General features: G+C 39.5%; 2 protein-coding genes across 15 annotated transcripts in view; both read right to left on the reverse strand.

The window, feature by feature from the left end:
- GARIN2 (golgi associated RAB2 interactor family member 2) overlaps positions 1-10,288 on the reverse strand; it is a 45,109-nt gene extending 34,821 nt beyond the window's left edge. For 2 of the 4 annotated variants that reach the window (XM_060174787.1, XM_060174784.1), the window contains exons 1-2: positions 10,154-10,287; positions 382-469 (exon numbers count right to left, since the gene is read on the reverse strand). The gene's annotated coding sequence lies outside the window, so the exon portion shown is untranslated. Of the gene's footprint in view, positions 1-381; positions 470-10,153 lie in introns of all 4 variants that reach the window. The other 2 variants (XM_060174786.1, XM_060174788.1) reach the window with 2 other exon arrangements.
- A 6,721-nt stretch (positions 10,289-17,009) lies between these two features.
- GPHN (gephyrin) overlaps positions 17,010-26,042 on the reverse strand; it is a 411,021-nt gene continuing 401,988 nt past the window's right edge. For all 11 annotated transcript variants that reach the window (XM_007525822.2, XM_060174807.1, XM_060174805.1 and 8 more), the window contains 2 exons: positions 20,881-20,977; positions 17,010-18,001 (listed from right to left, as the gene is read on the reverse strand). In XM_007525822.2, the coding sequence (XP_007525884.1) occupies positions 17,868-18,001; positions 20,881-20,977 (231 nt within the window). In that variant the 3' untranslated portion in view covers positions 17,010-17,867. The remainder of the gene's footprint in view (positions 18,002-20,880; positions 20,978-26,042) is intronic.

The raw sequence follows: 26,042 nt of genomic DNA on the forward strand, positions 1-26,042 counted from the left end.
GGAGGGGGCGCTCAAACGAGGATCCTTACACTGGTCCTTGCGATTTGCACCACCTGCGCTTAACCCACTGTGCTTCTGCCTGACTCCCAGAAAGAATTTTTCAACAGCAGTGGGAGAATTCTCACAGCAACTGGAATATTAGGAGAAGATTACATGTGGTCTTCAGTCATTTCCATTTGTTTCTTTCAATCCAGACTCCCACCAGTCCAGTAATCCCTCTTGAGGTACACTGAGTTTCCAGAAGGGAAGAGAAAAAGAAAACTTGGAAAGTGAAAGCAATAGAAAAGGAAGGGAGAGAGAAAGGAAAACTGAAAGGAAAAAGGAAGAGTGTGCTGATGTCACTGAACATGGTTCTCACCCATATGTACCACTGGATCTTACCTCGACTCAGGGCTGAGCCACAATCTTCAGTTGGAGACAAAGTTTTTAACTCACTTTAGTTTAGGTTTTCTCCTTTTCATGATGCAGTCTTTATTGAGACAAACAAAAACAGGAAAAAAAAAATTTATGAAAAGGAAGAAAATATTAAAACTAACTCTTGCTTTAATTTCTTTTTTTAAAGATTTTATTTATTTATTAATGAGAAAGATAGGAGAGACAGAACAAACCAGGTATCACTATGGTACATGTGCTGCTAGAGATTGAACTCAGGACCTCATGGTTGAGCATCCAGTGCTTTATCCATTGTGCCACCTCCTGGACCACCTTGCTTTAATTTCAAACATGATGCCCATGCCTTTGACAAGAGTTCTAACCAGGTGGGTCAAGTGGGTGGAAGGCGGCTGTCTGTCTGCATTTGAGTGGTTGTTGATGAGTCCCATCACGATCTTTTTAGTGAGTGAAGCCAGTCTTGAATAGATAGTTTAAAGTTGGTCTGAAACAGCCAACCAATGAAATCCTGGGTTCCTCTAGCTAATGAGGATATTTGAAATGTGACAAAGGCCATGGAACAATTCAAATAACCTTTATGCAAAGGAGGGTTGTAAGAGGCCTGGGGATTGTTTGCCTCCTGGAAAAAGCCAAAGTAGTTTTCTCAGATCATATTGTGGTTATAGCTGCTATAGTCAACCCTTTCCCTCCATACAAGTCTTACTTAACCCCTTTAGGAATACCCACACCTAGTCGGGCGGTAGCGCAGCGGGTTAAGCACAGGAATACCCACACCAGATGAACTAGAACTATAATAATCACTATCAGAACTCAGCTGCCATAGGCCAGCCTGGAAACTGATATGGTGGGAATATAATGGATTCTGGAGTCAGGTACATCTAGGATCATAGATGGGATCTGTCAAACTGCTACTTTTGTGACTTTGGACATGTTACTAAACATCTCTGAGCTTTACTCCCTCATCTAAAAAGGAGAATACAGGGGGCCTGGTGGTGGCTCACCTGGTTAAATGCATGTGCTACCATGTGCAAAGACCCAGGTTCAAGCTTCTGATCCCCACCTCAGGGGAAAAGCTTCATCAGTAGCAAAACAGTGCTACTGGTGTCTCTCTCTCTCTTTCCCTCTCTCTCTCTCTTGCCCTCTCTGCTGGGAAACTGTGCAGATGCAGTCACATCTGCCATGTTGTGACCTCAGGGCACTGTTGATTCCCCGCAGTAGTTGAAGTGCTTTTGTTACTCCTCCCCCTTCTTATTCTCACGAGAGTTATTATCCTACCCTGGAGTGCTATGGTTACTCCTCCCCCTTCCCATTCTCGAGAGAGCTACTCCCATAAAAGCCCTTCTTCTTCCACACCTCTCTCTCTGGCCGGCCCTTCACTTCGTGATTAGACGCAGGGAAAGTTGCTGCGTGAGGAGGCCATTTTTGCTACCTCCACGTGGCCCAAGCTGCTTCTCTCTCACCCAACTCTCAAGTGCCAGTGCAAATAAAGATTTGTGTTCCCTCTTCGCTCCGGATCTCCTCTCTCTCTTCTCCGTGGCGCAGCTCAACACCTCTCCATCCCCTTTGCCTATAGATTTTCTCTGTCCTATCAAAATCGTTTAAAAATATAAAATAATGCTGTGCTACTGTACTAGTTTTTTGAAAAAAAACTGAAGAAGAGGATGACTACAATGACGACAGCGATGACAAAACTTCAGCTGGGATATAGCTCAGAGAACTTGCACGCCTGAGGCTCCTAGTTCAGTCCTTGATGCCACAAGCACTCTAGTGTTCTGACTTGTCTCTTCCTTACTCATGTGAAGCCTTCTCTATCTCATATAAAGTAAACCTTAAAAAGAAGAAAATGCTTTTTTTAAAAGAGAGAGAGAGGCCAGATGGAGACATACTTGGTCGAGTATCTGGTCTCCAAACCCTTGGTCCCCATATGCAGGGGGATGTGTCATGAGTCTTGGAGCACTGCTGCAGGGTGTCTCTTCCTATCTCCCTCTTCCCTCTCAATCCCTCTTTGTCTCTGTCAAAAAAAAAAAAAAAAAGAAAGAAAGAAATGGTGTCCAGGAGCCATGGATTCCATTATTCAGGTACCAAGCTCCACATATATCCCTGGTGGTAAAATAAATAAATAAATAAGATAAGGCTATTCAGCTCAATTCCATGTTGTAATTACTGAACCTATATACACAGCATAGTGAACACCAGTGACTATCACATGGTGAGAGCCTTTACTGATTGATCTGCTGCACCGGATCCAGGGTTGAGAAGTATAAATCTACACAATTGCTGCCCTGATTATTTTTTAATGTTCTCAATTTATTTTTTATTTGAAAGTGAAGTTTATTTACTTAGTCTGAGACTCAGACTCAAGGTTGGTCCCCATCATACTGGGGAAGCTTTGGTGCTATGATGTCTTTTTTCTCTCTCTGTTTTTCTTTTTCTGAAAAAAGTTGACCCAAGCCTTAAAGGCCCAGAATGAAGAAAAAAAAAAAAATCAAGGGAGGAGGGACTCTTTTGCAAGTGTTGGAATAACAAAGAACCAAAGTCCCAGAGATGGGTGGGGGAGAGAGTGTAATGGATAATGATTATGCAAGAAGACTTTCATGCCTGAGGCTCCAAAGTCCTAGATTCACCATAAGTCAGACCTGAACAGTGCTCTGGACTATTTCTCTATCTCTCATTAAAATAAAACAAATAAGATATACTCAAACAAACCAAAGTCTTAGAGAAGAACTGACAACAACAAAAATGATTTACTCATTATGTAGGAATATTCTATATGTGTAGTATACATAATGTACATTATATATTATATAAAAATGTATAAATATATATTGTATAAAATGTGTTAATATTTGCTCATTAAATTAGCTTTTTTAACTGCCTAGTGGGCCTCCCTGGGTCAATTTTCTCATTTTTTAAATTTATTTATTTTTGTATTTAAAAATATTTTATTTGATAGGAAAGAGAAAAATTGAAAGGGGAGGGGAAATGGAGAGGGAGACAGAGACAAAGACATTTGTAGCACTTCTCCACCACTCATAAAGTATCCCTTGCATATTATGGGGGCTGGGGACTTGAACTGAGGTCCTTATGCAGGGGAATGTATACACTTAACCAGGCACAGCACTACCTGGTCTCCTCACTTTTATTTTAGAGGGAGCTAGTGGGAGAGAGAGAGAGAGGACATAGTGCTCCCATGGGATGTCAGTGTCCAAACCTAGTGCCTTGAACATGGTTAGTTGTATATTGTACTAGGTAAGCTTTTCCCCAGCCTTGGAATTAACTTTGTTTTTTGCCAGAGCACTGCTCAGCTCTGGCTTGTGGTGCTGGGGACTGAACTTGGGACCTCAAAGCCTCAGGCATGAAAGTCTTTTGCATAACCATTATGCGCATGCAGCAATGGTAGGGACTGCCTCACTTTCTGAAGGGAGGCTGAGTTATCTTACGCTACCACTTGAGCAAGACTGATCCTGAAATGAGTGCAGCCTAGAATGTTCCCAGCTGTGACCATGGACTTTGAGTTCAGACTGACAGGGACTCAGAGGTTATACAACTTCCTGTGCTAAATAGGAGTATTTATGGGACCTGGATCAGATCGATGGGGTAAACAGTTAATTGTATATATATGTTCTCTTCAAGTTTGGGAGCTACTCTGCCCTAATCAGCTTTCTAGTTCTATTCTTGACTCTGACACCATCTCCCCAGGCAATATTCTTAGTCCACCTCCATGTTAGCTATCATGCTTAAGCAAAAATTACTGAAGTCATGGACCCCTAGGAACACACCTAAAATACTTGCTAGCTTCTTTTATTTATTTATTTTAAAATTAATTTTTATTTATAAAATGGAAACACTGACTAGATTATAGGATAAGAGGGCTAAAATTCCGCACAATTCCCACCTCCAGAACTCCACATTTAGTCCCTTCCCTTGATAGCTTTCCTATTCTTTATCCCTTGGGAGTATGGCTTCTGTAATTGCTTCCCCACTGAACATGGGCATTGGCAGGTCGATCCATACTCCCAGCCTGTCTCTCTCTCCCTAGTGGGGTAGGGATCTGGGAAGGCAGGGCTCCAGGACACATTGGTGGGGTCATCTGCCCAGGGATGTCAGGTTGGCATCATGGTAGCATCTGGAACCTGGTGGCTAAAAAAAGAGTTAAGTTATAAAGCAGAACTAATTATTGACTAGTCATGATCCTAAAGGTTGCAGATAAAGATTTGGGGTCTACGTTTTGGAAAAAACTAGCAGATCTATTTTAGGTATATTCCAAGGGGTCCATGACTTTACTAGTTTTTGCCTGAGCCTGAGAGCTAACATGCAGATGGACCCAGGGAGATGGTATCAGAGTTGGAAAAAAGGACTAGAAAATTGGATTATGGAAGAGAGTAGCTCCCAAATATGGGGAAAGTACATAAATATTGCAGACTGTAAACCCATCGATTTGATCCCTAGCTTCTTTTTAAAAAAAATATCTATTTATTCCCTTTTGTTGCCCTTTTTTTTTCTTTTTTCTTTTCTTTTCTTTTTTTTTTTTGAGAGAGATGCAGAGAAAGACACAGAGAGAAATACCAGAGCACTGCACAGCACTGGCTTTTGGTGGTATGGGAGATTGAACCTGGGACTTCAGAGCCTCAGGCATGAGAGTCTCTTTGCATAACCATTACGCTATCTACCCCCGCCCTAATCCCTAGCTTCTAACAACACTAAAATCCTTATTTCCATCTGCTATATTCATAATTATTTGGCTCCTGTTTATTTATTTATTTTAAATTATCTTTTTAAAAAATTTTATCTATTTTCCCTTTTGTTGCCATAGTAGTTGTTATTGATGTCGTTGTTGTTGGATAGGACAGAGAGAAATGGAGAGAGGAGGGGAAGAGAGAGGGGGAGAGAGAGAAAGATAGACACCTGCAGACCTGCTTCACCGCTTGTGAAGCGACTTCCATGCAGCTGGGGAGCCAGGGGCTTTGAACCTGGATCCTTACGCTGGTCCTTGCGCTTTGCGCCACGTGCACTTAACCCACTGTGCTACCGCCCAACTCCCTAGCTCCTGTTTATTAAACAAATTGTCCTGTTTTATATCTTACTGCCTTTCATCCACCAAGTTGCAGATGCTATGATTTCATCCTGAGCTTCCTGGGCAGGTAACCTTGCCAGTGTATTCCAGAATCTTTCCTCTCTAGAGCCCTAGCCCACTAGAGAAAGATAGAGACAGAGTGGAATATGGATTGACCTGCCAATGCTCATGTCCAGTGGAGAAGAAATTAGAGAAGTCAGACCTTCCACCTTTTGTACCCCATAAAGAATTTTTTGGTCCACACTCCCAGAGGAGTAAACATATTAGGGAAGGATGACCAGAGAGTTGTGAACTCCAGTTCCATCAGGACCTGATGAGAGAAGAGGAGAAAAAAAGTAGTAAAAGGGAGAAAAAAAAAAAAAAAGGAAGGACACCTAGAACTAGTAGGTTTTACTTAGAAAGGAAGGCAAGACCATAGGGGGAAAAATGGGCATATATATATATATATATATATATATATATATATATATATATATATATATATATAGTCATGGGCCCTTTCGAATATACCTAAAATAGGCTTACTAACTAGCTACAAAACAGAGACCCCCCCTCCCAAAATTTTCATCTGCACTAATCCAGCCTTTAGATTCATGATTAGTCAACAATTTGTTTGGCTTTATATATTAACTCTTCTTTTAGCCACCAGGTTCCAGATGCTACCATAATGCCAACTGGACTTCCCTGGGCAGATGACCCCACCAATGTGTCCTGGAGACCTGCTTCCCTAGAGAGAGACAGGCTGGGAGTATGGATCGACTTGCCAATGCCCATGTTCAGTGGAAAAGCAATTACAGAAGCCAGACCTTCCACCTTCTGCACCCCATAATGACCCTGGGCCCATACTCCCAGAGGGATAAAGAATAGGAAAGCTATCAAGGGAGGGATGGGATATAGAGTTCTGGTGGTGGAAATTGTGGAGTTGTACTCCTCTTATCCTATGGTTCTTGTCAATGTTTCCTTTTTTTTAATTTAACGATTTAATAGCGATTCACCATCAAAACTGTAGGATAAGAGGGGTACAATTCCCACCACCAGAGTTGCTTGTCTTTTTTTTAATTTATTGTTTCTTTTTATAAATAAAAAATATATATATATATATATATATATATATATATATATATGAGAGAGTGAAGTGACTCCACCCCCCCCTAAAAAAAGAAGTAACAGTCAACCCATATCTGTGACCTTAGGAGAACTAATGAGTTTCTAATGGAGAGAATGGGGACACAGAAACCTGGTGATGGGAAAGGTGTGTAATTTTAAAACTATAAAATTATCGTAAATTTTTATAAATCAATAATAATTTTAAAAAGAGAAACTGAGAGGAATGCAGAGGACAAGGGAGATAGCATAATGGTTTTGTGAACAGATTCTTATACCTGAGGCTCTTAAGTTCCAGGTTCAATCCCACATACCACCATAAGCTAGAGCTGAGCAGTGGTCCAGTGGGGGAAAAAAAAAAACAAAGAAAGGGGGAGAGAGGTAGAGAAGGAGGGTAGAGAGACACTACAGCATTGCTTCCCTACTCATGAGGCTTCCCCCCTGCAGGTAGCGATCCAGGGCTTAAACCCAGGTCCTTGCATATAGTAACATGTGCACTCAACCAGGTGTGCCACCACCTGACCCTAGTTTTTATTTTTATTTTAATATTTATTTTTCCTTTTGTTGCCCTTGTTTTTTTTTATTGTTGTTGTAGTTATTATTGTTGTTGTTATTGGTGTTATCATTGTTAGATAGGACAGAGAGAAATGGAGAGAGGAGGGGAAGACAGAGGGGGAGAGAAAGACACCTGCAGACCTGCTTCACCGCCTGTGAAGCAACTCCCCTGCAGGTGGGGAGCCGGGGGCTCGAACCGGGATCCTTATGCCAGTCCTTGCACTTTGCGCCACCTGCACTTAACCCGCTGCACTACCACCCGACTCCCGACTTTCCACTAAGTCCATTTAATGTCTCTGCAGCTAATTAAGAAATAAAAGTATAGAGAAATACAGCTAATTTTTTTGTTTCCTTTTGCCAGCTCACCTGCATGTTAGCTGCTGGGCTCAGGCAAAAACTAGTAAAGTCCTGGGTCCCTTGAAATAGACCTAAAATAGACCTACTAGCTTTTTCCAAAATGAAGACCCCAAATCTCATCTTTTATATTCTTACCTTTAGGTTCCTGATTATTAAACAATTTGTTCTGCTTTGTATCTTAATGCTTTTCAGCCACCAAGTTGCAGATGCTAACATGACACCAACCTAACTTCCCTGAGCAGACGACCTCACCAATGTGTCCTGGAATCCCACCTTTCCAGAGCCCTGCCCCACTAGGGAAAGATAAAAACAGGCTTGGATTATGGATCAACCTGCCAACGCCCATGTCCAGTAGAGACGCAATTACAGAAGTCAGTCCTTCCACCTCCTGCACCCCGCAATGATCCTGGGTCCATATTCCCAGATGGACTAAAAATAGGAAAGCTTTCAATGGAGAGGGTGGGATATGGAACTCTGGTGGTGGGAATTGTGAGTAATTGTACCCCTTTTTATCTAGCAGACTTGTCGATCATAGTTAAATCAATAGAAATTTTAATTTTATTTAAGATAGGCTATAACTTATCACTAGCAGTTTAATGTTTCATTTTCTCTTTTTTTTTAAGCAATACTTTTTTTTCACTTTTGGTCTCTTTTTCAGTTCAACTGACAAGAAAATTTTCAAGTTACATTGGGTTGCCCTTTTCTATAGAATTACAGTATATAATTTTTCATTTGAAAAAGCACTGTTTTGTACTTTAAGTAAAAGAAAAGGCAGAGACACTCTGCGTTACATGTGATACATACCAAAAATCAATGCCAGTGGACTCCAGGGGAAACCAAGCATAGAAAAACAATGATTTGTGTACATTTCAGGGTGGAATCATTTCAGCTTCACTTTAAAATTCCCATGACGCCACAAGACTTCTCCATCTGGGTAATGTTCCAGGATGACTAAGGCCCCATTAGGACTAAAAATAGTGTGAGCAGGAGCTACTTTCATGCTACGTTGGTGGTAGGATGTCTTTATTTTTCCAGGAATAAATGCATCCCTCAGGACTTTTTTAAGATGGTGACAGCTGGAGTTTACAAGGAAGTTGGGAAGGGGAGAGAGCTGGAGTGTGGAAGCAGGTTAAAGTACTTGTTGGGCTTCCTGGCAGTCTCAATCAGAGAGTTATCTATAAATACCCTAGACATGTTCTCTTTATAAAGTGTTTGCTATTTGTCATATGGTCTCTTCTGGCATTTTATTATGCTGACCACACCGCAAAGTTGAAAAAATTCTAGAGTTAATATCTATTTACCAACCATTTATAACCCCTTGTTGCCTGGTTCTTTTTATGTGTTCTCATCTGTAAATACATGAAGGCTCTTAATGATAGCATTTACCTGTCATTTTAAAGGCTATTCTCTGTGATATTTAGTCATTTGAAGCATAGTTTTTACTTATCTTATTTTTTCTTAGATTCTTGACACATTAACAAACATTTTTAGAATGGGTCCATCCCAATTGTAGGTTGCAGTCCTGGTTGTATTTATTAATTTTTATTTATTTTAATTTAAAAATTCAAGCTTTATTTGATTTGATAGACTGGAAATTGAGAGGGGGAAGAGAAATAGGGAGAGAGAAAGAGACACCCCTACAGCACTGCTTCACTGCTCATGAAGCTTCCCTCTCGCAGGTGGGAGCTGGGGATTAGAACCAGGGTCCTTGCTCATTGTAACGTGTGTGTTTAACCGTGTGTGCCATTTCCCAGCCCCCTGGTTGCATTATTAAGAATTAGTGAATGTTGTGATCCCCTCTCTCTTGACAATGGATTCCCCAGTTAACCTCTCAGCTTTGAACAGAAAAGCCTTGTGAGGGGCCAGGTGGTGTCACACCTGGCTAAGTGCACATGGTACAGTGCGCAGGGACCCGAGTTCAAGCCCCTGGTTCCCCACCTTACAGGAGGAAAGCTTCACAAGTGGTGAAGCAAGGTTATAGGTGTCTCTCTGTCTCTTTTTCTTCCTTCTGACTTTCTCTGTCTCTATTGAATAATAAATAAAAATATTTTTAAAAAAAAATCCCTGTGTTCTATCTAGATCTTCTCTCTCAACTGAGTAACTAAAATCTTTTCATAAATTAATTCAATACACAGTTATTGAGAACAATCTGAAAAATCAAAATCAAATCTGAGGGGCAGGGAAATAACTCAGCCTATGAGAATACTAACTTGCATGCCTGAGGCCCCAGAGACTGCAGGCTCAATAACTGGCACCAGCTTATGTCTGCTGAATAGTGCTCAGTTTTCTCTCTTTCCCTCACAAAGTAAGCAAATAAATATGTCTTTTTAAAAGACATGTGAAGACACAGATGCAGCTCAGTGGGAGAGTTCATGCTTTGTATTTCAGAGGTGCTGAGAATCGTCTCTAGCAAACCCAACCCAAATAAAAATAACTTTGTATTCATTTTAAACTCACTCACAAAAGGAATTTATTTTTCGAGAAAAAGAAATTCAGTCACCATGTCTTAGCTGAGCTTTCTGTTGTCGCTGTGGTACAAGAAATGATACTAGAAGGGAAAAGAGGAAGGTGAAAGAAAAAGACATTTTTTTCTCCAATTAATAGAATTTATCAAAATATCCACTTGCTACTCCAAGTTCATATCAAAATTGCAGTATCCAGACAGTTACTTACATAGAGGAGGGGCTGAAGCAGATCTCTGGAGATGTATTGTCTACTAGGAGAATGGTTTCTTCACATTTCTTTAGCAGAAGGTGTTTATGTCTAATTGGGCAGGCAACTAACCACATAGTAAGAGACACACAACACAAGAGGCCAGGCTGCTCTGAGCATTGTTCTATTGCTCCTGCATCATAATGTGCTGACATAGTCTCTGAAGTAAGAGAACTGGGAAGGAGCAATTCTGAAGATTAAGTGTTGCCCAGATTCCTTGGGGGGTGGGAGTGCAGACTGCTCGGGAATTGTAGTTACAGTTGTGATGTGAAGTTTTCAGAGGCTTCCTTAGAAAGAGGTCTATTTAGCAGTAGACTAACCATGGAAAAGATACACTATTGAGAAAGCTAGGAACTCCCTTCATGCTGTTTATCACTCTATCTGCCTCCCTACATCCTAGTTTTCAGAAATTTAAACAAATTTAGGACACTTCAAGTTTCTGTGAAGAAAAAATTTCTAGACAATGTAGCATTCATAGAAGGTAGAGGTCTTTCCTTGGTATCTAGTGTATTCTGAACATGTATTATAAAAGGTGCTCAGTGATTTCTTTGATGAATGAATATATATATCTATCTGAATATAGATTATATAGCTATGTCTATATAACAATACACACATCTATCTCTATGTAATATATATAGTATGCATTATTTATATACACTAATGAATTTGTATATATACATATATAATAGTTTCTCTAATGATATCCTTTCTCTTGATATGAGGTCAACTTTTTGCCTTTTCTATGTGATAATGAGAGCCTTCTCTTCACCACCACATCGTCACCCTTCATCTTTGTGCTGTAGTCAAATGCTGTGGATGACTATCTATGCCTTCCCTGCTCATGAGGCTGGAAAGACACATGGGGATGCATGCAGGTCTCACAGGGCATGGTGGTAGCTCTCTGTGAGTGATGAGAGTCTACAGGCAAACATCAGCCTTTCTATGTGCTGATTCACAGGGCCTCATACTTTTTTCCGTCTTCTCTTCTGAGTGCCCTTTTTCTGACAGAAATTTTTTTCCTCTAGTCCTATGAATACCACTGACTAGATTTCTACTTATCTGTTTTTATTCATTCAGTTTATTTATTGCGTGATCACCACTTGCCACTTTCCTGTCTCAGGGCCAGGGATATTTTTGCATAAATCTGATCTGTGTTAATGCTACTAAGTAAATTTTGGTATGCCTTGATGAAACTGTTTGGTGTAAGTTCATTTCTTTTTTCCCAAAGAGGAGATACAAAGAGCCAACAGACATATGAAAAAATAGCTAAAGTAAAAATGACGACAACAATGAGATGCCATTTCATTCCTGTGGGAATGTCATACACCAGAAAGAACAATCACAAAAAATATTGGCGATGTTGTGGGGCTAAAGGAACCCTTCTGCACTGCTAGTGGAAATGTACATTGGTCCAACTCTGTGGAGGGCAATCTGGAGAACTCTCAGAAGGCTAGAAATGGACCTACTGGATGACCTGGCAATTCCTCTCCTGGGGATATATCCCAGGAACCAAACACACCCATCCAAAGAGTTCTAAATATACCTATGTTTACAGCAGCATAATTTGTAATATCCCAAACTTGGAAGCAATCTCCCCAATAAAAAATAAAGTAGGGAGTCAGGTGGTAGTGCAGTGGGTTAAACATAGGTGGTGCAAAGCACAAGGACCAGCATAAGGATCCCGGTTCGAGCCCCTGGATCCCCACCTGCAGGGGAGTCGCTTCACAAAGTGAAGCAGGTCTACAGGTGTCTATCTTTCTCTCCCTCTCTCTGTCTTCCCCTCCTCTCTCCATTTCTCTCTGTCCTATCCAACAATGACATCAATAACAACAACAATAACAATAAAACAACAAGGGCAACAAAAGGGAATAAATAAAAACCTAAAAAAAAAAAGTGAAGAAGTCACAAAAGAAATGAAAGCTATGGTATATCTAAAACATTTATACTTACCTTTAAAATATTAATGCTTTCAAATATATACTGATATGCATAACTACTGGAAAATTATGCCACATGTCCGAATTTGAGGCACTGTGTCTAAGGTCCAGGTCCAATTAGACCTCTGTTGTCCTCCAGGAGATACACTCATGTGTTCATGTCTATATGGGGTCTTGTCTGCTGGATGTTCAAAGCTTGGGATATGAAGTTTCCTTGCCAGGTTCACTCTTGCTCCCATGTGAATATTAGATCAAGGCCAATTCTGCTGATCACTTCAGTAATGAATGTTAACTGTTTTCTGGGCACCACGTCATGTTGATGCTACAAAGGATGAAAAGTCTTGGCCACCAAGTGGGGGAGAAGGTCATGTAGACAGATTATACCATCTAAATGCAATGATATGTGGGGGGGCTTGGGGGAAGCACAGATGAAGGGGCACTTAGTTCAATGTGGGAAATTAGGAAAGAGTTCCTGAGAGAGTTAATGCTCAAATCAAATCTTGAAAAGAATAGCCTGAGCAAAGACATTGAGACAGAAAATGACACAGTTGAAAGGGTAACTGCAAGAGGTCCAGTGCTACTTAAGATTGGAGGAGAAAATGAAATTGGAGGGAGGGGGATATATAGTAGAGGGTTTAGAATGGCGTATGTGGGTCTTGGGTTTCATCTACCGTAGTGGCTTATAGTGAGTGATACGGTTTTGAATTGATTGCTCAAATGGTAGCATTAGGGAGAGACTTGGGAAGGGTAAATTTGGGGGCACAGAAAACCAAAGTAGTAGTAATAGGAAAGGAGAGAAAGAGTTTAAGATGCTGGTACAACTGTCAGAATTTGGTAACTTACTGGATGAGGGGAACAAGAAGAAACAATTATAGGGCTAGGCAGTGGCACACCTGGTTAAGTGCACATACTACAGCGTGCAAAGACCTGGGTTCAAGCCCCTGGTCCCCACCTGCAGGGGGAAAGCTTAACAAGTGGTGAAACAGGGTTGTAGGTGTCTCTCTCCCTTTCTATTTCCCCTTTCCCTTTCAATTTCTTTTTGTCTCTATCCAATAATAAATAAAATAAAAAAGAATCAGTTTATTGGTTTGGAAGATTGGGTTATAAGTGATGCCATCAATTAGAAAACAATGTATAGGCAGAGGAACTAGTGGAGGCAGAGAAAATGTGTTGTTTACATGAACCCTTGTCTAGTATGGTGCATTACATTCAGTCGGTACTTAGTAAATAGTAGACTTTTTTTCCCCCTTAAATTTTCAGTGGCTAGCTTGCAGAAATCATGTTAAGAAAAGTAAGAAATAGGATGAATATGGGATGGTCTCACTCACAAACAGAAGTTGAAAAGATCAGAAGGGAAAACACTAAGCAGAGCTTGAACTGGAGTTGGTGTATTGCACCAAAGTAAAAGACTCTGGGGTGGAGGGAGGTTCAGATCCTGGAACACGATGGCAGAGGAAGACTTAGTGGGGGTTGAATTGTTATGTGGAAAACTGGGAAATTATGCATGTACAAACTGTACATTTTACTGCTGTAAAATGGTGTATTTTACTGTTGACTGTAGACCTTTAGTCCCTCAATAAAAGAAATTAAAAAAAATACCCATCACATAACAGCTCTCTCTTTTTCTCCCTTTCTGCTCCTGGATCAGTCAAAACACTCTTAAGTAAAGGGAGAGGTAGAGATGGTACAGGAATATGCACAGGAGGGCCTGAGGATGGGACAGGGAGATAAAGTCAAGCACCCTGGATTTCTTGGCTGGACTACCATTAAGACTTTCAGATTTCTATAGATGAGGGTAGTTTAGGGGAGGGGCCCAGATCACAGGTGTTGCTTCTTCAGAGGGGTTAAGTCATAGATATTCTAAATGTTATCCTTTCTCAAAAAAAAAAAAAAAAAACACAAAAAACAACACTGCAATTCTGAATAAGAGGGTCCAGAAAATTTTTTTCCAGTGGCTTCTCAATAGTTTTACAACATCTGATACAAATACATCAAAGTGTGTTTATATATGTGTATTTAATATTGTATGAAAAAGTTTTAAAAAATTTCCCCCCTTTTGTTGCCCTTGTTATTTATCGTTATTATAACTGCTGTCGTTGTTGGATAGGACAGAATTGTGAGAGGAGGGGAAGATAGAGGGGAGAGAAAGATAGACACCTGCAGACCTGCTTCACTGCCTGTGAAGAGAATCCCCTGCAGGTGGGGAGCTGGGGGCTCGAAGTGGGATACAAGGCCTTTTAATGAGCATGATCTGGTTCCATCCTAATTGGCTTCTCTAGTTCTCTCCAATTATCTTAGGACCACTTTTTATTCTTTCATCATACTTGTGTCTCCTTTCTGATTTTGCTATTTGTTTTTTATTATTTATTTATTATTGGATACAGACAGAGAAATTGAGAGGGGAGGGGGTGATAGAGAGGGAGAGAGACACCTGCAGACCCGCTTCACCACTTGGGAAGCTTTCCCCTGCAGGTTGGGATCAGGGGCTTGAACTTGGGTCTTTGTGCACTGTAATGTATGTGTTTAACCAGGTGCACCATTGCCTGGCCCCTTGATTTTGTAATTTGTTAAGCCTTTGCCTTTGTTTGAGACATCTTTTTTCAACTCTTAACATGCGTAGCTTATTTTTATTCTTCAGATTTGAGGTCAAATATCACTTAAGAGAAAACTTCTTTGACTACTTAACTTTCAGCCCCAAATTCACTTTTGCATTCTGCATTCTGATGCTAGTGCTGGAATTTTACAAGTTATATATTTCTTTTCTAGTCTTTTTTTTTGTTGTTGTTATGTTCAATAATAGGTTGCATTTGACTACAAGGAGCTTGGAAAGCAGAGGAGGAAAGAAGGGACTGGTGTTGTTTACTGCTTATTTCTTGTTTCTGTCATTGTCACCTTGGCAACAGCAATTGGCTTAGCCTCCACTATTTTCTTGGCATACCCCGAACCTGAAGCTGGGTAGTGCTCTATCCATAGAGAATTGACTGCTAGCTCCGGTGCTGTGGTGGTTTTCCCTCTTCCTTCTCTCCCTCTGCTTCTCTACTGTATAAAAAGCTGCCTTGCAGTACTGAAATCATGCATGAGGCTTGGGTTCTGAAAATAGAGGGAGGGGGCAAGAAGGGGAGGGAGACAGGGATGGAGAGAAAGCAGAGGAGGAGGGAGAGAGATGTTATGGGTTAGATCCACATTGTTATCAAATAGTTACGTAAATGAAAGGCATCCAAAGAATCTACTTGTTGTAACATGCAACATTACTTAATAACATTTACTTGGTAAGCTTAATCTGTTTATGTTCTTTTTTTTTATTTGTTGTGTGACATGGTTTAAGTCAAAACATAAAAATAAAAAAGTAGGTTAAAAAGCTCTATTTAACTCTTACACAAATATAAGCACGAATCTGAAAACAGTTAACAGCATTTAAGTATTAAACAGTAAAGAATAATCTTACCTTATGTATCTTAATGTGTCCTATATGTGTAATTCTAAAATAATTTTGGTCAAAGATCAGATTACACTGACTTTCATTCACTGTGCCAACTAGAACCATTAAATTAAGTCTCAGTGTGTAAATCAAACTTCCTTTGTTATCTATTTCAAAATGTGTTCACATTTCCCCCTTTTCCTAACTCAGAAAAAAAAAATCCTTTTCACTCTCCAGGTTAATTGCGCTGCAAGTTTTCTTAAATCTTATTCCTCCTTTCTCTTCTTTCTCCATTCAGAATCTTTTTTATTATGTTATTACTGTTGTTTCTCTTCTAAAAACAAACAAAAATATTTCCTTCATTATCAGTTTATCATCCTTTCACGTGCAAGTTAAAATGAATTCATATATGCAGTTTCTATTTTTGTTTAATCAATAAATCTTATTCAGTCTTCATTTTTTAAATTCCTTTTGACTACTGGATACCTTTCTTACTTGGAAGTCTATTTGGTTTTGGGACACTTTATGCTGATTCTTCTCTTCTACATAGGGTTCTCTTTTCATTCTATTCAAGGACTTTTTCTCAGAACACTCTAAAATAAGGCACTCCTCAAGGTTGTGTCTTCTTCACTTGGCAAATCTTTCTTATTCACCCTTACATGTCATATACCAACTTCACATAAATGATCCTCAAGTTATAAACAGTATCAGTATCCTTGTGCGTGAGTATACCCACCTGTAATTCTAAGTGTCAACAGGACATGCTCATCTTGAAATTCCTCTGGTATCCTAACTTCAGCATGTCCAAACTCATCAGCTCTTCTACAAAATCCACTTTTCTGACTTTCCTTTTTGTCAATGAATTAACATTTCCTCAGTCAGCATTTTTCCTCTTAATTTGTTGGTTATTCTCCAACTATGAATGGAAATACTAGGTCAACTACTTTTTCTGTTTTGTAATCTATATTTTCACAATACTATAGATGATAATGCTTTAGTAAAATACAATTATATTGGGAGTTGGGTGGTAGCGCAGCAGTTAAGCGCATGTGGCGCAAAGCACAAGGACCAGTGTAAGGATCCCGGTTCCAGCCCCCGGCTCTCCACCTGCAGGGGAGTAGCTTCACAAATAGTGAAGCAGGTCTGCAGGTGTCTATCTGTCTATCCCCCTCTCTGTCTTCCCCTCCTGTCTCCATTTCTCTCTATCCTATCCAACAATGACGACATCAATAACAACAACAATGATAACTACAACAATAAACTAAGGGCAACAAAAGGGAATAAATAAATATTTTTTAAAAATACAATTATATTATACTGCATTTAAATGTCCTTTATGGCACTTACTGTTGCTGAATCATCTTTGCTAACTATTCCTTTTATCCAGGCAGAACTTCAACAGAATGGCATGACAATTTTCTTTTTAATAACAAGTCCAACACAATGTTTTTTTTTTTTTAATAATGATCAAGGATTTTTTTATTCATTGTTTCAGTATCATTACAGAAAATGTTATGGTACAGAGTTGTTTAACATTAGTTTTTTCTTTGCTCTTAATTTCCACATGAATGCTGGTAACACTAATATCTGTACAAGATCAGTCTTTGATTTTATTTTTTTTTTCTGTACAATTTTAAATGTATTGGTTAAAAAGGCTGTCAGCACTTAAGGAAGCATTTTTCCTTCAGTTTGTTTGTTCAAATAAAAGGTATCCATTTACTGTCCAAGAGTACTGTGCCATGAGGCTCCTGGGATGAGAAACCTCCCCCAATGCTCTAGAGGGCGTGGCTCTCCGTGAGGCAGGGTAGGGCCTCTCCCAGTCACTCTTTTGGCACTGTGCACATAAACACGAGATACATGATAAAGAACAAGCAAAAGCTCTCTGTAAAGCAGTTATGAAGCATACTAAGAAGGGAAATTCAAGTGTTGCCTACGCTAGTATAAATAAGCAGACAGCCTTGATTTAAGAGCATAAGTAGTTGTATTTTAAAGATGAGAAAAACACAAGTTCTGCAGGCACCTACCGCTGTCTACTAAAGCTATCGCTATCAGACCTAGCATTGAACACACAAAGCAATTTGCAAGAAATGAAAAATTTGCCTTGATATAATCAGAATAGAGTTGTCTGCTAAGATTTATTTTTTAGGTGTTTTTTTTCTTTAAAAGGTATTTAAATTCTTTTGAAATATAGTTCAAGATGTTGACTATACAGATCAACTTTTATCCAAATCAGAAAAACTAGCTGTGCCGTTGCATATTACAGGATACAGTTAATGATATGTGGACATGCATCAAAGCTTTCTCCCGTTGGTGACTATCATAGCCGTCCAATGACCATGACGTCTACCACCTCGCCCTTGTGGAGTTCCACGTACTGCTCTGTTTTTGGAGGTAGCATCAATAATCCATTGGCACTGCGCATGCTCATCAGACGACTGCTCATCTGATTACCTAGAACAAATATTCTCATTACAGCAGCACAAGCATACATTTGGAATCATTGTAGTTCTTTTCAAAATAAAAACCGAAGAACAGAAATACAAGTCTTCAAGAGAAGGAGTTGGGGAGTCTTGTGGTAGCGCCTCAGGTTAAGCGCACGAAGTACGCGAAGAGCAAGGATAACGGTTCGAGCCCCCGGCTCCCCACCTGCAGGGGAGTTGCTTCACAGGCAGTGAAGCAGATCTGCAGGTGTCTGTCTTTCTCTCCGCCTCTCTGTCTCCCCCTCCTCTCTCCATTTCTTTCTGTCCTATACAACAACGACAACAACAATAACAACTACAACAATAAAACAAGGGCAACAAAAGGGAATAAATAAATAAATAAATAAATATTTTTTTAAAAAGAGAGAGAGGAGAGGTGATCAGATATGTCAGTGCCATTTCCAGGTGGCCATGCTACTGTATTTACATGCTACTGCCTTCTCACTAAACTTAAAAAAAAAAAAAAGAACAATAAACACATTAGAAATCATTGCTTTTATTTTTCTTTTGTCATTAGGGCTCACAGCCTGCTGATTCTATTACCCCCAGAGGCCATTTTTTCCTTTTTGATAGAGGGTGAGAGACAGAGAAAAAGAGAGACACTGCAGCACAGTCCTACTTGTAAAGCTTCCTCCCTGCAGCTGCTTCCATGTGGTGGGGTGGGGCTTGAGTGTGGGTCCTTATGCATGATATGGCATGTCCTTGCAGAAATTACTGCAGGATTTCATAACATTACGCAAAAAGCCACATTTATTTTTTTAAATTCAGGATAAAATGTTGTGTGTCTGGAGAGAGGATTTAAAAACCTATTAAAATGATAATGAAAGTGTATGTAGCTATCATCATCAGCAATCATTTCTTTAGTCTTTACTAAGGTATGCACTTAAATATTTTAGTTAATTCTCATAGTCGTTAAAAAAAAAAAAGCTGGGTGGTCCAGGAGGTAGTGCAGTGATAAAGCTTTGGACTCTCAAGCATGAGGTCCTGAGTTCGATCCCTGGCAGTACCAGAGTGATGTCTGACTCTTTATCCTCCTATCTTTCTCATTAATCAATAAATAGTCTTTTAAAAAAGCTGGACTGTAACAATAATAACTACAACAACAATTAAAAACAAGGGCAACAAAAGGGAAAATAAATAAACCTTTTAAAAAAAAGTTGGGTGGGTTGGGGTAGGTAGCATAATGGTTATATAAAGAGACTCTCATGCCTGTAGCTTTAAAGTCCGAGGTTCAATCCCCCATACCATCATAAACTAGAGCTGAGCAGTGCTCTGGCAAAAAAAAAAAAAAAAAAAAAAAAGGTAGCTTGCCTATAGTTCTACTAACTAGTTGGTAGACAATTCTTTTCTTTTTGCCTCCAGGATTATTGCTGGCTTGTTGCATGCACCACGAAACCATTGCTTCTGAAGGTCATTTTTCCCATTTTTTTGTTGTTGTTGTTATTACTGTTGTCATTCCTGTTGTTGTTGTTGGATAGGACAAAGAAATCAAGAAAGAAGGGGAAGAGAGAAAGATAGACCCCTGCAGACCTGCTTCATTGCCTGTGAAGCAACCCACCCTCCCCCCACAGGTGGTGTGCTGGGGGCTCCAACTGGGATCCTTAGGTCGGTCCTTGAGCTTTGTGCCATGTGCACTTAACCGGCTGTGCTACTGCCTGACCCCTGGTAGACAATTCTAATGCAAGTTTCTGCTGACAAAAGCTATATACTTAGTCACTATGCTAGTTGATGTTTTTCATTTGTTAGAACCTTTACTTAAAGGGTAAGGCATGAGGCTCTTGGTTCATTCCCCACAGCTGCAAGAAAGAGAAAAAAAAAATTTTTTTTTTCTGGAGCCTTGTCAAAAATTAGGTAAAGTATGACTAGAGAAGTTGGCAATGAACCAATAAAATGAACTCACAGACTTGGTGATTACTGGATGGAAACTGGAAGAAAAGCAGGAGGAGAAGTAGATGGGGGTAGGCCTGACCCTGAAGGACAATGCCCTAACCCCCAGCTGTTGAGTCATTTTTAAGGGTGAGATGACACTACTATAACTTTGGTGGTATGCTCCTCATACCCCCCTATTTTATTTGATAGTATGGAGAAAAACTGAGAGGGGAGGGAGAGAAAAGAGATACCTGTAGATCTGCTTCACCCCCTGCAGGTGGGGGTTGGGGGACTTGAACCTGGGTCTTCTCATGTGGTAATGTGTCTGCTCAACCAGGTGTGCTACCACCAGGCCCTATCCTCAAGTTGTTTTGTTTGTTTGTTTGTTTTCTAATATTATAAACTAACAGTCAATCAATATGATTGGTTTACAGAAAGTTTAAAGCTTATAGAAGGCAAGTCTGAACAATAACTATTGATTTTTTTGGTCCTTAAAGTTTACCAATATTTAGAGCATAATAGAGGCTATAGAAAATCAACATTATAATATGATGGCATGGGGTGATGATTTGACAGAGGGTGACAGACTTATAGCTATCTTAGGGGGAAAGTGAAGATGTGCCCTCTGACAACAATGATTCTGTGAATCAACATTTAATCAATAAACTGAATCTGAAGCTGAAAAAAATGTCTTGAGGAGATAACTGTAAGTCTGAATGATAACTACTGATTTCTTAATCCTTAAAATTTACTGGTATATTTAGGGTACAAAGAAGGCTACAGAAAGCCACATCATAATTAGACTTTAATTTCATATTTCAGGCTGGAATAGCCATATTCCCCTCCTTTACCTGTAACCAAAATTATCAACAGGACCTATTCACTGAATAACAATATCCCATAATCTATAATTGTATTTCAAATGTTTCTTGAAAATAGGGTTATATGCGCAATGAAATATCTATAGGGATAAAGACTAACCTGTACTTTGTGCCCAAGGCAGTGGTTCTTGGTGATGCCATGTTAGTATACACCGGTGGTATTCTGGGCGAGGATCCAGTTTTACATCACATGATAACTACAACATAAAAAGGAAAACAAAAGAAAATAAAAAAGGAAAGCAAACTTGAATACCTGGTCACCTCTTAAACTACAGGGTGGTAGAATTTGTACAAAGAATAAAATGTACATGAAAAATATTTTGGCATTCTGCTATTACTACCACTACAACTACTGCTACTACTACTGCTACCACTGTCAACATATATTCTTAACAAAGTTGAGAGACTGAACTGATCTGGTAGAAAAGAAAGAGGGCTAAAAAGTTGGTGGCCATAGTGTAGAAAAGGGAAAAAGGCAAATTAAAAAGATAAGAACTGTTTAAGGTAAATTTTTGTTATTGTTTCTGGGGCTTTACTGCTCCAGGTTGATTTTTCAGATGGAGAAGGAGGGAAAAGATATAGCATCAGAGCTTCCTCCAGTGTGGTAAAGGGTGGGCATAAATCACTACTCAGATGGAACTATCTTGCTGATAATAGATCATATATATATATATATATATATATATATATATATATATTTACTTTTTTATTGCTACCTTGGTTACTGCTGGGGCTCAGTGTCTACACTGTGAATCCACCACCATTTCTTTTTTTTTTCCTCTTTTCCTTTCCATTTATTTATTTATTTATTTATTTATTTATTTATTTATTTATTTATTTATTATATAGGACAGAGAATTCGAGAGGGGAGGGGTAGAGGAAGAGAAGGGAAAACAGATAGATAGACTTGCAGACCTGCTTCAGTGCTTGTTAAGCTTCGCCCCTGCAGGTGGGGAGCAGAGGCTTTAACCCTGGTCCTTGCTGCATGGTAACATGTATGCACAACCAAGTGTGCCACTGTCTGCTCCTCCCCCCATAAGATCTATTTCTGAAGTCTAGGTTTATGAATTGTGAGAATAAATAAATAAGAAATGCCAAATCAAAACAGATACTTCAAGTTGCAATACCTACCTACCTACCTACCTACCTACCTACCTACCTACCTACCTACCTACCAGGGGTGGGGAATGTCTGGCCTGTGGGGCATCTCATTTGGTCTGGCTCTTTAAAGGCAACTGGAGTTTTTTTCATAGCACCCTTAAGTGCTAATTTTTAAGTTGATAATTTTGAAGGGCTTGTGAATAATGTTATCAAATGGTCCTTGGCAGAGAAAAGGTTCCCCATCCTTGACATATATGTTGATATTAAGGCAAATGAAAACAGTCCACCCTAAAAGTCATACTTTTTGGTTTGGTCATGTCACTGGTCAATATTATTTAAAAAATTCCTTTTCATGAACCTTTGCTATGGAATGACATCTTTCATATTTTTATTTTTTAAAGATTTATTTATCTTACATATAAGAGAGATAGTTTTGCATGAGATATATACATATTGCCACAGAGAGAGAGAAGGAGGGAGGGAAGGAGGGTGAGAGGGAGGAAAGGAGAGAGAGAGAGAAACCAGAGCACCACTCTGATACATGTACTGCCAAGGAATAGAACTGGGGACCTCAGGTATACAAGTTCAGTGCTCTGATCAGTTGAGCCAGTTCCTCAGCTGCTCTTTGATATTTTTATATATTTTTTCTTTACTACTGGATAGAAACAGAAACTGAGAAGGGAGGAGGAGATATAGAGGGAAAGGGACAAAGAGACACCTGTAGCCCTATTTTATCACTCGTGAAACTCCCCCTTCACCCCTCCCCCCACACCACCTGCAGTTGGAGACGAGGGGCTTGAACCTGTAATGTGTAATGTATGCGCTTAAGCAGGTGCACCACTGCCTGGTCCCCTCTTTTAGATATTATTATTATTATTTCTTTTTTTTCCTCCAGGGTTACTGCTGGGGCTTGGTGCCTATACTACAAATCCACTGCTCCTGGTGGCCATCTTTTTTTTTTTTTTCCAAATTGTTGTTGCTGCTCTTGTTGGATAGAACAGAGAGAAATCAAGAGAGAGGGGAAGAGAAAGATAGACATTTGCAGACCTGCCCGGGTGCTTGAACAGGGATCCTTAGGCCAGTCCTTGTGTTTCACACTACATGCACTTAACTTACTGCACTACCGCCCAGCCCCCGATATATATATTTTTAAATTGATTTAATAATGATCGCCAAGACTGTAGGATAAGAGGGGTACAATTTCACACAATTCCCACCATTAGAGTTCCATATACCATGCCCTCCACTGGAAGCTTTCCTAAAAACAAAATCTTTTCTAACATAGTTCTTCTTCTTCTAGCGTTTGTAATTTCAGTTCACACACATATATAAAATAGCTAATCAACCTGCAACTTCAAGCTATTTTTAATGTTTATCATTAAATTAATCCTGAAACCTGGTAAATTAAAGTGATAACTCGATAGCCCTGCCTAAGAGGTATTCTTTGACTACATGTATAAAATATATAGTCTATCAAATACTATTAATTCAATATCAGGAAAACAAGACTTGGGGTTAGTGAGACAGTCCACCTAAGAAGGTGCCTGTTTTGCCAAATGCATGACCCAGCTCCAAATCCTTGGTATATCACATGGGAGTATATCAATTATACCACATTAAAGTTTTGAATAAGTGGTAATTTATATTGTACCATGGTTTACATTATTAAGAAAATTGTCCCTGATTTATACAGAAACTTGTATTACATAATTCATCAACAGTAATAAATAAAATTAAAAGTATTGATGAAGACACTTGGGATTGCCTTCCGGCTCCAGGAGTCCCAGAGTCTGTCTCCTGCGATGCTATCGATTCCTCTCCCATGCAGCTTGGCTCCAGTTGAGTTCTCTCCAACCCAGAGAGCACTTGCTCGGGAAGAAGCACCCTCAGGCTATCCCAGCACCCAAGAATAATTATTACAACTACTTAAGCTGCTGTCTTAGAAAAATGGATGTTTTTTTAAAGCAGTTTATCTACTTACAAACCAGGCAGATCTGTTACTATATATATATATATATTTAACCAGTGCACTGCTCAGCTCTGATTCACGGTGGTGTGGAAGACTAAACCTCAGGTGTGAGATTTCCTTTGCATAACCATTGTGCTATCTCCCCCACCCTTTACCCAGAATCTTTCTGATCTGCCTTCATGCTCTCCTACTGCCTCTCACGAGGTCAACAAATTCGAATATGAGAATAACATGATTTCATACCAGGCACACAGGCAAGGCAGACACTTTGGGGTAAATCTGCAGTTGTCTTAACATGTTTCAAAAGCAAATGTCATGATTTAAGGATTATTTCAGGTCTTAGGCCTAATTATTGGGTTGTTGGGAAAGCCATGCCTTTTTTTTTTTTTCTCTGTAAAAATGTGACAACCTTTAGTAGGTGATAAGAGCAAGAGAACTAAAAGCTCTGGTTAAAAATATATATTTTATTTGAATGAGAGAAAAAGAGATGCAGAGAGACCAGAACACTATTCAGCTCTGGCTTATAGTGATGCTGGGGACTGAGCCTGGGACCTCAGAGCCTCAGGCAGGAGAAGTTTTTTGCATAAAAATTATGCTGCTTCACCAGCCCCCCCAGGCAGACTTTTTCATGTGTGTGTGTACATAGACACACACACACACACACACACACACACACACACACACACACACACACACACACACACACAGTATTGATGAAGAATGGAACCTGAACTTTCTATTGTGTTAGAGATGAGAATGGCTGTTCCTGCCTTTTTTTGTGTGGTCCATTAGCCTGCAGGATAGTTTTCCATCCTTTCACTTTAAGTCTGTGTTTATCTTGTTGGGTTAAGTGGGATTCTTGCAAACAGCATATGGTTGGGTTATGTCTTCTGATCCATCCTTCCACTCTGTGCCTTTTGATGGGTGAGTTTAAGCCACAGACATTTACTGATATTATGGATTTAATGTGTTGTAGTGCCATTGTTCAACAAGTTTTTATTTGATATGTTGCAAGTATTATAGTGATGTTCTTGTTTATAAGAGGTCTTTTAGAACCTCTTTCAGGGCCGGTTTGGTGATAGTTGCTTCCTTTAACTGTTGTTTGTCTGAGAAGGTTTTGATGACTCCATCTAGTTTGAATGAAAGTCTAGTGGGATATATTATCCTTGGTTGAAACACTTTTTCATTCAGGGCTCGACAGATATCTTGCCATTCTCTTCTGGCCGTTAGAGTTTGGGTAGAGAAGTCTGCTGATAGTCTTACAGGTTTTCCCCTATATGTAATTTTTTTGTTTTTCTCTTGCAGCCTTTAGGATCCTTTCTTTATCCTTACTTCTTTTCATTGTGACTATGATGTGTCTTGGTGTCTTCAGGTCTGGGTTGATTCTGTTTGGGACTCTCTGAGCCTCTTGGATCTTAATGTCCTTTCTGTTGTTCAGGTCTGGGAAGTTTTCTTCTATAATTTCCTCTAGAATGCTTACTTCCCCTTCCTCTCTTTCTTCCTCTGGCAGGCCAATTATACGAATGTTACTTCTTTTGAGATCATCCCATATGTCTCTGTTGTTGTTTTCAGTGTCTCTCAATCTCTTTTTGAGCTTTTTCACCTCTTTCTTGGTTTTCTCTAGCTCATCCTCTGTCTGACTAATTCTGTTTTCTGCTTCTGCTAGTCTGCTTTCCCTTCCCTCGGCTGCTTTCTTCATTACAGCTATTTCAGCTTTCAGTTCTCTAATTGCCTCAAGTTAGTTAGTATTTTCCTTGAGGGTCTCATCTGTTGTTTCCCTATTACTGCTATTCCTTTCCTCCAAAGTTGTTTTCATTTCTGTGATTAATAAATTTATTATTGCTTGCATGCTTTTCTTATCTATGGTTACTTCTGGCTGATTTGTAGTTTCTTCTAGGCTCTTTTCTTCATTCATTGTATTAGCAGTTTTATTTGCTCTTGATCTACCCATTTTTAATGTTTTTTTTTATTTTTATGTTCTGTTGTTCCTCAGTTGCTTTGTTTTAAGTACAAGCCACACTATACTAAATACCTTTATGACAAATGCAATCACCACCCTCAGAAATTACAATAGTAACTAAAGCAATGACTGAAGCAGTTTAACCAATACCAGTTAGTCCCATAATGTCTCCAGTTCAAGAAAAAATAGCAACCAAATCTAAATGAAAGAGAAAGGAAAAAAGGGATAGCAG

This window comes from Erinaceus europaeus, chromosome 16, assembly GCF_950295315.1.
Source record: "Erinaceus europaeus chromosome 16, mEriEur2.1, whole genome shotgun sequence".
Classification (NCBI taxonomy): Eukaryota; Metazoa; Chordata; class Mammalia; order Eulipotyphla; family Erinaceidae; genus Erinaceus; species Erinaceus europaeus.